This window comes from Sebastes umbrosus, chromosome 12 (genome assembly GCF_015220745.1).
Source record: "Sebastes umbrosus isolate fSebUmb1 chromosome 12, fSebUmb1.pri, whole genome shotgun sequence".
NCBI lineage: Eukaryota > Metazoa > Chordata > Actinopteri > Perciformes > Sebastidae > Sebastes > Sebastes umbrosus.
The window spans coordinates 16,243,669-16,256,267 of record NC_051280.1 but is presented as its reverse complement, the minus strand read 5'-3'; the positions used below and the strand labels follow the sequence as shown (position 1 = coordinate 16,256,267).

The 12,599-nt window shown below is 40.4% G+C and overlaps 1 protein-coding gene across 7 annotated transcripts in view; it reads left to right on the top strand.

The window, feature by feature from the left end:
- LOC119498243 (phosphatase and actin regulator 1-like) overlaps positions 1 to 12,599 on the top strand; it is a 61,319-nt gene that overhangs the window by 35,311 nt on the left and 13,409 nt on the right. For all 7 annotated transcript variants that reach the window (XM_037786913.1, XM_037786915.1, XM_037786909.1 and 4 more), the window contains exons 3-5: positions 6,720 to 6,800; positions 9,128 to 9,331; positions 10,784 to 11,120. In XM_037786913.1, coding sequence (XP_037642841.1) covers positions 6,720 to 6,800; positions 9,128 to 9,331; positions 10,784 to 11,120 — 622 coding nt within the window. The remainder of the gene's footprint in view (positions 1 to 6,719; positions 6,801 to 9,127; positions 9,332 to 10,783; positions 11,121 to 12,599) is intronic.

Below are 12,599 nucleotides of genomic sequence, written 5' to 3'. Positions count from 1 at the left end.
AGCGTGGAGCAGGCATGTTATCTAACAATGCAATAATTGGAGCAAAAATTAAAAATAATAATAGTCTGAGAAACCAATTTTTTTGAGAAAGGAGTTTCGTAATGGTTTGCTCTTTATCTCAGTTAGGGCTGTCCTTGACCAAAGACATTCATAGTCGATGTAATATATATATATATAAAAAAGTTAGGCGCACCAGTGCAACCAATGTAAAAAGTTAGTCTGGAGCCGAGTTTTGTAACTAAAGTTGAAGGTGTTTTCCAATTTTGCCCAGTGAATGCTGTATTTTGAACAGCATTGTATCTTATGTCTGCTTCTGCCAGGGGGCCATCAGGATAACATTAGGCATTCAAATATATTAATTCCAATACAGGAGCGACCTGATGTTCTCTGCAATTGGGTAGAAAAAAATATGCGCGTGCATCGGCCGAAATTAGTTGGAAAATATCGGCATATTGGCAAAAATCCAGTATCGCGCATCATTATCGACTAACACTCATACGATTTGACAAAGAATCACACAAAAGCACCACTTTAAATCTTGTGTTTACCAGACATGTGCTCACAAGTTTCTTAGAAATAAGTCATTCAGCATGAAAAAGCTTTAAAAAAATGACTAATTTGCTAAAGAAATCTTAGTCAATTAAGACCAAAACGACTGATTAGTCTACTTATCGACTAAGAGGGAGCAGCCCAGGTCTCAGTGTAGTTATTTACACACTTTTAGTCCTCCTGTAACAAGCATGTTGTTGTGACGACAGCTGTGTTTGGGAATCTAGGAAACAGTACTGACTTTGGTTGACCTGTAGCCCCACTATTGATTTGTGTTTTTTTTAAATTACACATTACACATGCTGCTGTGCATTTGCCCCAATTTAATTTGTCAACGCTAAGATGGCAGCTGTTTATTTATTCACTAGCCTTAAGGCCTGGAATGGGATGACCTCATTTGAACAGATATACTGTAAGAAAACTGCTGCCACGTGATTATGACCAATACTTGACTAGGGCTGCAACTAACGATTATTTCCGTTAATCTGTCGACTATTTTCTCGATTAATCAATTAGTCCTTTGGTCTATAAAATGTCATAAATGGTGAAAATGTTGATCAGTGTTTTGTCTGCAACTCAAAGATATTCAGTTTACTGTCATAGAGGGGTAATAAACCAGAAAATATTCACCTTTAAGAAGCTGGAATCAGAGAATTTTTATTTTATTTTCTTAAAAAATGACTATCAAAATAGTTGGCGATTCATTTTATAGTTGACTACTAATCAATTAATTGTTGCAGCTCTATAAATGACTCAATTTATTGTACCAATACTTTCAACCTGTTGCTTAAACAAACAGGGGAAAACATGCAGTACGGTAGCACTTTACATTCTTCTCACTAAAGACAAATTGTATGGTAGCGACTCCTGCTGCACTGCTCGGATGCATGCCCCTACGTACTGTCTCCTTGTCTCTGTGATGCCTTATACTGTTGATTATGTTTCACGTGTCGGCGGGGAGCAGACCAGCCACTGGGCATGCAGATGTTGTCGTAGATAATTGGACACTGAGCACAGTCGAGGATTATGAACGTGTTGTGATATTAAGCAGATGAAGGCCAGCTCTGGGGGACCGTACTCTTCACCTCAGGAAGGAAGGAGGGCCTGACAGTTGGACGTCTTATCACGCTGTCTTATCGTGCTTGGTGCATTCTCACAGCGAGCTCGTATCACAAAGAGATCTCACCAGGCGGAGATTCATCAAAAGAACAATGTCTGATGTTATCTTCATTTTTATTTCTAATCCAATTAGTAAGCATTAGAAGAGCAGTCGTCCAAATGCCCTATTCTTGCAGTTTATTAGACAAATCACAGATGTCCTACCTGTCCGTTGATCATTACAACCTGCTGTATGTATCAAGGTCACGTTTAGCCGCATCCAAGCTTCGTAACGCTTGAGCTTCTCATTGATAAAAGACTCCATGAAAGTTTTAATGCAGTTTTTTTTTCGTGAGGCTCAAGCTGAGTAGAGAATTGCCTCGGTATATAGAAGCCTCCACTTTGAGCTACTGAGCCTCAGGGTTGGTAGGATGTGTTCTGACTATCTGGGTCACTTCGCAGTGGAATATATTTTCTCTGAAAATACTAAGCATAGTTTTCTCAGATCAATACTGGCTGTACTCAGATATGCCAGTTTCATTTAATATGCACTAAGCTGAGTCTCCCCGATGAGCGTCTAATCTTCTCATCTCGGTTCAGATTGAGTGGCTGCAGCGTTTGGACACCGCTCGGCTCACGGCGGACCGTCCAAAATAGAACTCAGTTGATATTCAATGTGATCTAGAGGACAGTTTAGTTTCTGCTTTTTCGCAGTCTTGACATAAAAGATGCATTGTGTGCTCTTTGGTATTAATAGGCCTTTTAATAAAGTTTGTTGCATTGAATAAGTGTACAAGTAATATACCTTATTAGAAACTCACAGTTGATAGTTTGCCATTCTGGTGGTGACCCAGTCAATCTCATTCAGGATCAAAGTTAAAGATTTGGCAGTTTTTCTTATCCACACTGAATGTTTTTTTTGTATGCCTCTCTCAGGACCTTCCTGATGAAATGAACATGAAATTCCACTTCTTGCACGCTATTAATATATTCATTAAATATTAAACAAAATGTGTTTTTTTTTTTGCAAGCCCAGCCAGTGTTTTAACTTCTGATGCTCGACCAGCTGCAGTGTCCATTTTACTAACAATTCTTTCTTCTTTTGTTTTATGAGCACACAATATCTGTCAATCTGAAGACATATCCTCCTCTCAAAGGCTTTTTGAGTTAATGGTATTACGTAACGGTGCACATCCCATGGCATAGCAGTTATGTCATAAAGCTTTGAGTAATTACTTTTCATTTTGGATGAAACGGCAGTATAATCCCTGAACATATTCCAGCACCGCCAGCCACGTGTCGACCTTTTAGCCCAGGGTTTCCCCACTCTGGCAAAGACGACTCGCTGCTGATGTTTTTAAAGAGATTTGTTGTTTTGGTGAACATTGTGTCTGTCACCCAAAAGACTGTTGTTGTTTTTATGCCACCGTGCCGCTGATAGCCGTGGTCGGAGGCGTTGTGTTTTCGAGTTGTCCAACCCTTCGTACCATTCTCGTGAACACGATATCTCAGGAACGCCTGTAGGGAATTTCTTAAAATTTGGCACAAAACGCCACTTGGACTCACGATTGAACTGATTTGATTTTGGTGGTCAAAGGTCAAGGTCACTGTGACCTCACAAAACACATTTTTGTCCATAATGCAAGAATTCATATGCTAATTATGACAATTTCACACACATGTCTAATAGGATAAAAATAACCCATAATATGGACCTTAAAGGGGAATACCACCCAAATTTAAGAATTCCAGTATGTTATTTCCATGGCTAAGGAAAGTTCATCAATATTTGTGAACATGAGCTACTCTCTCTCAAAGCCAGAAACCAGAGAAGTAAGTCTCAAACTTGTGATTTCCCCATTCATTGTCTATGGAGCAGCTCCACACTTCTATGACATCACACGTTTGAGTTTTAGCACTCTAGTTTTTGTATTTGGGAGGGAGTTGTTCATGTTTGCTAATACTTTTTGGACTGTCTTAGACCATAGGAATAACATGTATGAATTTTGAAAATGGGTGTAGTTCCCCTTTAAAGTCTAATTGAGGCTGACTTCATGCAAGATCTTTGGTGCTGGAATGAAGTGTTATTGAAGTATTTGTATTTAACGAAAACAGATGGCATAGAGGCTGAAAATAGTATTGTAACATGTATTTTAATGGTGCACATCCTAAAAAAGATTAAAGAAAATTTTGGTATATTGACTTTAGTAGTTAAAAGCACAGCTTCTCATTTAAAGAGGGTTGTGGGAGTTTTATGAAAATTGACTTCCTTTTTGCAGAGATCCCAAGTTTTTATCCCATTTTCAGAGTACTACAAGGTTTGTTTTTCTCATTATCCAGGTACTGCTCAGCTGGCAGACATTATTAATAGAAACCTCTACGGTTTCTCAACTAAATTTTAATGAAGTTTGAGAATGCACAGGTACAAAGAAGTGAAATGTGTGGTCGCCTGTGGTGCTATGTGGGCTCTAGTGAACTGGCTGCTCTTACTATGTTATAAATATGTTGATTCTGGGTCAACTGTTTGATAGGTCTATTCATTATCCCCTTGACTTGACCTAATGTTAAATTTGCTACGTCTGCCAGCATTAGCATCCCAAGTAGCATCTACAAATGGCACAATTTCCTTTCATTTCACACTCTTCGCCATTTACCACTTCCTTGGGCTCTGGCGGAAGATGCTTCTTTGTGTGACATATCGGTGATATTTTGGTCACGTATTTCCCCAACCCCCAAAAAATGTCTCGCTGCTTAACTAATTCCTGGCTTGGAGCTGATCTCAAACAGGCTTCTCTTGGAAAACTTTTGAAGTACTGAGTGATATTAAACATCTGGTATCCTGGAGGAACTCATAATGGAGCGTACTGTTTGATGATAACTGGCTCTGCTGGGATAGTTTCCAACACTGAAGCACAGAGGATCCGCCCGTCTGACATTTGCATGACTCTCATTTGTCTTTTTTAAATTGTGGACTCTCAGCAGTCGGTTTTAAATCCACAGTGTTGTGACTGAGGGCAAGGAAAAGAGAGGTCAAGCTGTCAGTGTTTTCATGAATCCACACTGAGGATGTATTAGCATTGAACACACCGCCCCTCTAATAGAGCTGGGACAAGACTCCTGGGTCATATGTAAAGCACACATGGCTCAATCTGTGATCGCCCTCTTAAGCAGGAGCTACCGAGGTCTGCTCGGAGATTCCTGCACGGTGTGCTCAAGTGTTGATCCTCATTCAACATTCGTAATTAGTTTCTATGCAGGGGTAGGTTTTTGAAATTACTAACATGATTTTTAACTGCTTTTTGTTCCGCCTACTGATAGAAGACGTTAAGTGCCTCGACTTTTGAAGCCTAAAAATAGAAGCAGTAGCTATGGGACACGCTATCTTGTGCATAATACATTACAATGAGAAGCGCTGTTGGAATATCTCCTCCATCCTTTATCTCTGTTGTTAATCAAGGTCCCGTTTTTTAAGCTTTAGGTGTCAGAAAAAAAAGTCCGTTTCACAGATTATCTGTAACAAAATCCAGGATTTGAATACTGCTGTTCTCTCAACTGAAGTTGCTTTGATTCTGATATTTATCTGATAAAAGATCAAGAGATGTAACATTACACATTCATGTACACCAAGAGCAATAATATACTGGTGATTAGGGCTGAACGGTTTTGAAAAAAAACATCTAATTGTGATTATCTTGACTGACTGCGACGTGATTTGCGATATTAGAGGGAATGATAATTTTTCTCCTTTTCATTGAAAAACATATTAAAATGATTATGGTGTGATCTGTTTTTTTCAGGGATTTGTACCAAAAAAAGATGTTTTCTTAAGTCTGTAGAATATAATGTGTTGGCCAGGTCATCTCTGCAGCACAACAATATTTAATTTAAAATGTTATTTTGACACACTTTTCACCTTTATAAAAACATTGCGCCTACTGCCATATTGCGATTTCGATACATTTTCAATTACATGTGTAGCCCTACTGGTGATACAGTCGTGTTAAGGTAAATTGGCAAAAAAAAAAAAAATGCATTTACTTTAGGGCTGTCCTCGACCAAAGAAATTCTTAGTCGACTAACACAGTTAGTCACACATTTTCTCAACAAAAGCACCACTTTAAATCTTGTGCTTACCAGAGATGTGCTCACAAGTTTCTTAGAAATAAGTCATTCAGAATGAAAAAAGCATAATAAAATGACTAATCAACTAAAGAAATCTCAGTCGACTAAGACCAAAACGACCGTTAGTCGACTAATCGACTAAGAGGAGGCAGCCCTCATTTGCTTAAAGGACAAGTTTGGTTTTCTAATTGTCAAATAAAATACAAAACCGAACAATGAATTGATCCTGCTAACAAGTATCACCTGTGTAGCCAAAGCCTTATATATCTTATTATCGCCATATTCCTCTATTGTTGTCCTCCAAAACTATTAAAAACTAGAAAAGCCACATTGTTGCACTGGATGACATGTCCCTTCATTACAAATGAGTGAACATGGGCATTGTGGTTTATTTTGTGTCAATTCCACACCGTTCTGCTGCTATAAATACTCAGTAGCCCACCAAATGTGTATTGATCCGCAGCTGAAAATAGTCCCCAAAAATGTACTACTTACTCCTGTATGAATAACCTTTGCTAAAAACTACAGTGCCCAGCTATTTTAAGGATGTATTAGGCCATTTAAAAAAACATTTGTTAAGTTGGAACAAATGGGTTTGGGGCTGAGTGCCACAGACAGAATAGGGAAGACTAATGCATGGTTAGTTTTGGTCTTTTCATGGGATTTGTTGACAATAAGAGAAATCTAGAATAATCCCTGCCCTATCTCTTGTTTTCAACAAAAAAACCTGGATCCTATTAAATTGGAAAGAAATCTTGTACAGGATATGGAGATTTTAATGACCATGCACTGCTATCAGACTTCTAGGTATTGCCAATATCACTTGTGAAAATCTGCTAAAAACCATGGCTCGTGATAGCAAACTATTTTGCCCGGGGATCTTTTTCAGTCTTGTTTTGTGTCATTTAAAATGAAAATGACTTTAACATTATTCTCCTTTACCCCCTCAGCTTTGGAAAGGAAGATGTCAATGCGACAGAGCAGAGACGAGTTGATCAAGAGAGGAGTGCTGAAAGAGATCTTTGAAAAAGGTGAGCTGATGTTCTACGGTTACAGTCTGATTTAACAGAGCTGGAAACTGTCTCGTCTTCAAGTAGAAACCGCAAGAAGGGTAGACGGGGTGCATTAAAGTCTTCAGTTATTCATCATCTCCTCATTAATCAGCCGTCTCTGAAGTGCGCTCTTCAAGATTTGGCACAGGGCATCTAGAGATATAATCTTTCATTATAGAAATTTTGTAGGGTTTTAAAAAGTCTTTGATCTTGATTTGATGTGCCTTAGACACCCCATTTTAAAAGCTAGAGAGTATATTTGAGGCTGACGGCAGAGCGCTCTACGCCCCGGGACATCAAAAATAAAGTTGGTGATGCTGAAAAAAGTCCATTGACTCTTGCCAAGATGTGAAAATGTGTTGCCTTTTTCATATTTTATTGTTTTACAAATTGAGCTTTTTGGACAATGTTCAAAAATGAGAAGAAAGCTTCAAACTAAATCAAGTACTTGTACAAATAGAATATTGTATTCATAGAGTGCTAGCCACTTCTCCTTACATTAAAGCTGCAGTGGGTAGAATTGGAGCAAATATGATTAAAAAACAGTTATTTTTATAAAACAGACACTATATCCTGACAGAAGTGCATGAGACAGGTAATCTGAGAAAAAGCATGTGCCTCGGTGTCCTCTGGTATCCTCCGGTGTCCTCCGGTATCCTCCGGTGCTCCTAATGGCATCTGCAAGATTTCAGAGACCGGAGGTAAACAACCAATCAGAGCCGAGCTGGAGCCTGACGTCTCTGTGCAGCTGTCAGTCACTCACAAACTCCGATCAAACTGTCAAACTAGGCAGCGCTGATCAAATATGAATCAATATTCTGTTACTGTAATGCCTATATTTCTCACGTCAGATGTTTTCAGAATCATCTTGTAGTGTACTGTTTAGCTGTAAAATGAGAAAGTTTGTGACCCAGCAGCCATGTTGAGATCAGCTGAGGCAATACCAAGCACCGCCCACCAGTCAGAGCTGTTGAATGAACAGCCAATAGGAACGCTGTCTCTCTCTCTGAAATGACCTGTGATTGGCCAAAGTCTGCCGTCACGGGCTAGATTTTTTAAAAGCTGAAAACAGAGCCATGAGGAGGTGCAGAAATCTAGTTTTCTCTCAGAACACTTGAATTACAATATGCTGAAAGGTTATTATGGATTCTTTGCCCAATGATGCCAAAAATATTCTGCTTACTGCAGGTTTAAAGTATGATGCGCACCTTAAGCTTCCAGACACTGTCCAGTTCAGTGAATTAGTCAAAACTGATAAACTGGATATCTACCACCCCTATTTTTTGCACAATAACTATGCCACTCCTTAATATGCATATTAATTAGGCCAAGTGTGCTCAATTCTCCTGCCCAGTGACAACCTAGTTTCCATAATCATAAAAAAGCTTGTGTGCGCACAGCTTGATACATCGGCAGTGGTTATTTTTATGCATACAAAGCAAACAGTTACTATATCTCTGAAGTCTGTATTGTTTTATCAGCGCTGATGTATAGATGTACCACACAGCTCACTTTGTTGTCACAGTTCTACTCTGGCGTGCTCAAAATAGAAATAGATCCGTATAGGGGCAAAAATAGAACTATATTATAAAGAAATCCCATGTTGGCAGAAGCATGTTAACCTTTCATCTGATTGGCTGCTGGATTGTAATCGGCTTTGATTGGAAATCTGTGATCCTGGATTTCATGAGGCACACGCCAGAGTTAAAATGGTACAGAGTCCGCCATCAGATCTTTACTGACGAAGATGCTTCAAAACGAGGGTCTTTGAAGGTCTATCTGTACGACAGCTGGTTACAATGACGACTCCTGACTTGAATATGAGATAATGGTAAGAATAAAAATAGCAAAAACTCCCACAGAAGACTTTCTGAATGTTAAAAAGTCTGGAGACTTACCTTTCTCCCCAAATATGGGGGTAAGCATTCTCTTTTAAAAGGCTGTCAGGATGAAATTTGGGAATATAAATGCATTGTTTGTCAGAAATATATGAGCAGCGTTGTGAATCGCACTGTCAGCCTTAAAATGTGATCATGCAAAATCCATCAAATGGCTCAGCGCTGCGAAAGAATTAAAAAGCAAAAGTTCTGTCAAACTGCTTGGCTGACGCTGTTCCTGGGTCTGCTTTGTGCTGATAAAAGGCTCTCGGGTCGTTAAACAGCCTTTAGCTTTCTGAATCCACTCCCCATTGTCTCCAAACTCAGCACCCTGAGTTCATTTTCAACTTTGTTTGAACAACAAGTCTTCTCGGGAAGTTTCTCGATGCTTGTCAGACTGTAATTTTTTCTCTTTGTGTGTGTGTTTAGCAACCGTTGAGTTCCGATCCTCGATGGACGGCGGCGTCTGCACTCAGGAGCCCTCTCTTAAGTCATCTATGGTCCTGCCCACCAAGAAATCTGTCACCTACAAGAGTGACCATCAGGATATCCCCGCCAAGCCGTCGCTGTACCACAAACAGCCTCCCGCTCTCCCTCCAAAGCCTTTCTCTAGGATCCCAAACCATAGCACAGGTCAGTGGTCTTAGTTAATGCTCAGTTTCACTTCTTCCAAACCAATATACAGAATTAGTTGTACCCTACTCGTTACTAGGGCTGTGTTTTGGCAAGAATCTAGTGATACGATACTTATGATACAGGGGTTACAATTCAATATATTGCGACACTGTAAGCAAGGCGATATATTGCAATCTTATAAAGTATAAAGAACACACCACCATTGCGTTGTTATGCAATCAGAACAGTGGGATTTGCATTTATCACAGTCCCTGTGACATCCAATGTCTTAGCACTACTTTGAGAAGACGCATACACTGAGAGGTAGGGATGTCACGAGAACCGATACTTCGGTATAGAATCAATGCCAAAATTCTGGAAATGTGACAGTACTCGTTTGGTATCGTCAGGGCTTGAGACTCCGGCGTCCCGGAGATGATAGAAAATGTGTTTTGGATGCTGTAAATTCACTATCGACACGTTTTTCCCTGATAATGCTACATTGTGAAAACAACTAATCCGTGTTGAAATCGGCAGGACGAGAGCTAGTTGACGTTAGCTGTTAACTCCGTGCAGGACTGTGCTGTTTACTGGCTGCTAACAGCTAACGTTAACTAGCTCTAGTCCTGCCGATTTCAACACAGGAGGTGCCATTGATTTACATTGTGATGCGTTCATGGTCAATTCAGTTTTGAGTATTGGGCGAAGGTAAATTATAACATTATCGTGATGTGTTCAAATGTAATCTTGTAAAATGTAGTTTTTGGAAAGAAACTTGAATAAATCCAGTTGTTTCAAGGAGATGTTTTTACAGCAATATAAAATAGACAATAGAGGGAATTATGACCTGTTTAACTTCCTAACAAAATCCAGTATGCAAATGGTAATAACGGAGTGTATGTTGAAGTACATGGGATTTATTGTTTTACTTTTGCTTTTTCCCGTGGTATTGAATTGGTATCGAGAACCGTGGAATTTCACTGGTATTGGTATCAACTACTAAATTTCTGGTATCATGACATCCCTACTGAGAGATAGGAGGAGTATTGACTGAGTTAATCTTTGCATGTAAACTATTAATTGAAATTAATGCAGTGTTTTTGAGATTCGATACAGTTTCACAAAACCTAATATCCCGATCCTCGTCATTTTTTTATATTTTATTACATCCCTACTCGTTACTATACACAGTACTTGTTTTGGCTGCGGTCATGTGCACAGGATTATAGTAGTCTCATTAAATTCCCCTGAGGTTGGGTCACTTGGGCTCTCTGTCATTGTCAATCTGTCAGTCAGAGGAAAGTGGCATTACCCCGGCCTAATTCCCACCGCTCTGCCCTGAGGTCTGAGCCACGTCTGATCGTCCGTGAGCTCCGTTTATCTGTCTGCACCAGCAAAGTGTAGTGGATGTGATATAAGTTAACCCAGTATAAATGTTCTTTCTGTCCTGTTATACTTTTTTCTTTCTAGATTCTTGCCAGCCAATGAAGTTGCCCTGCATGCCCGGGGGAAAGCACTCTCCGCCCCTGCCTCCCAAGAAAGTGATGATTTGTGTGCCTCAAGGGGGGCTGGACTCCCCGTCTCCGTCCCCCAACCCCCTCTGCGCTCTCTCCCAAAAGTGCGGCCCTCCGCAGGGCGTGCCCCATCACCACGGCACCCTGCTGCCCTCTCAGCTCGCTGCTCTGTCTGGCCTCCACCAGAGCCACGGTCACCCGCTCCAGCTACAGTACGGCAGCTTGCACGCGCCCAGAAGCATCATCGAGGAGCTCAACAAAACCCTGGCGCTCTCCATGCAGAGGTTTGAAAGGTTAGTAGCAGTCGGTGCTCAGGTCATTAAATCTGATTGTCCTCCAGGGAAGGCTGGGAGGGATTATTATGGATCAGCTTCTGTTTGTCTATCCGTCTATGCATTACACATAATATCTTAACTTTGATATGTGTCAATGTTTCATGCTGGAATTTAAAATATTACGCAGATGGAAAATATCGCTTGATATTAAACGGCTTTGCTGAATACACAAATTAGCTACAGCTATAAGTCCTATATACATTGCATTGGTTGCACTTTAATTAAGTGTATTGTCCCTGTCACATAAATTGGTCAATCACGGTCTGTTATTTCTTTATAGCAGACCGTTGCAATGGGCGGAGTTCTCATGTCGGACTCTGGCGGACAGTTTTGTGTCAAATTATTGATTTCTTAAGTAAGTAGCCGTGCAATAAGCGGGATACAGCGAGCCGCATCGCCCTGTCGGGGTTTATTTCGCAACAATGAACGGCTCACTGTACATTATCCCTTACATACTGATTGGCCCAAAGGATTGCCAGTGACATGTTTCCTTTTATAAACAATTATTTTCCTTCATTTGATCAGTCTGTGGTTGATTCATCTCTTGTTTGCAAAAGCTGTTGCCAAAACAGCACTAATCAGAGTAATTACTGAGGGAAAAAAAGCATTGTAATTAGCATAGAGTGTGCTCTTCATTAGGTTTTTATTTTTGTGGCAACTTGGTGTTATTGAGGTCGCATCCTGCCATGTAGCGCCGGTGTACAGGTCTAAATCAGCACACTGCCTCTCAGGGCAGCATGGCCTAATTTTGTGAAGTAAATGTGTGTATGTGTGGGCACAGGCTCACGGAGTAGGCGTCCCTCCAGCAGTTGGCCTGACATAACATGACCAGCTGCTCTTTACAAGAGCTGCGTTTCTTCGTGTTTTGGAGAAAAAGGGACAGGGTAGCGGATTGGACGTTACGTAACCTCGTACATTAGGATCTCTTCTTCACCAAAGCCTTTTGGGGGCGGGGATAAGGAAGTAATGGTCCCGACATTGCTCACAATTAGTCTGAAAGCTTGATTACGTAACGGCGGCTCGTCATAAGAAGCTCCAACTAGACTGTGATTAATCAATCTATCAAATATGTGACCAGTTGGCACTTGCATGTAAATGATGGACTCCTGAAAGTGAATTCCTGACGCCTTGTTTTGGATTATACAATAAATCAGTTCCTCTGTGTAGTTCAGAGGATTGCACCGCGTTGCGTAGGACTGCACAGAATTGTACTCGGTCTGCATTTCAAGCGCTTTGTACTCCAGTTTCATTCAGCTGGAGTTATAGATCTCCTCTCCCTCTATACTTGGATTAAAAACCCACTAAGCTCGCATTGTGCCAGAATCCCCTTTTATTGTTTTAAATCACTTCCTTTTCTGTGTTGAGAGGGTTTGTGAGGGTTATTGTTTCAGTACAATATTTGCTAACTGTAAAAGATGATATAGAGCTGAGCTTGAT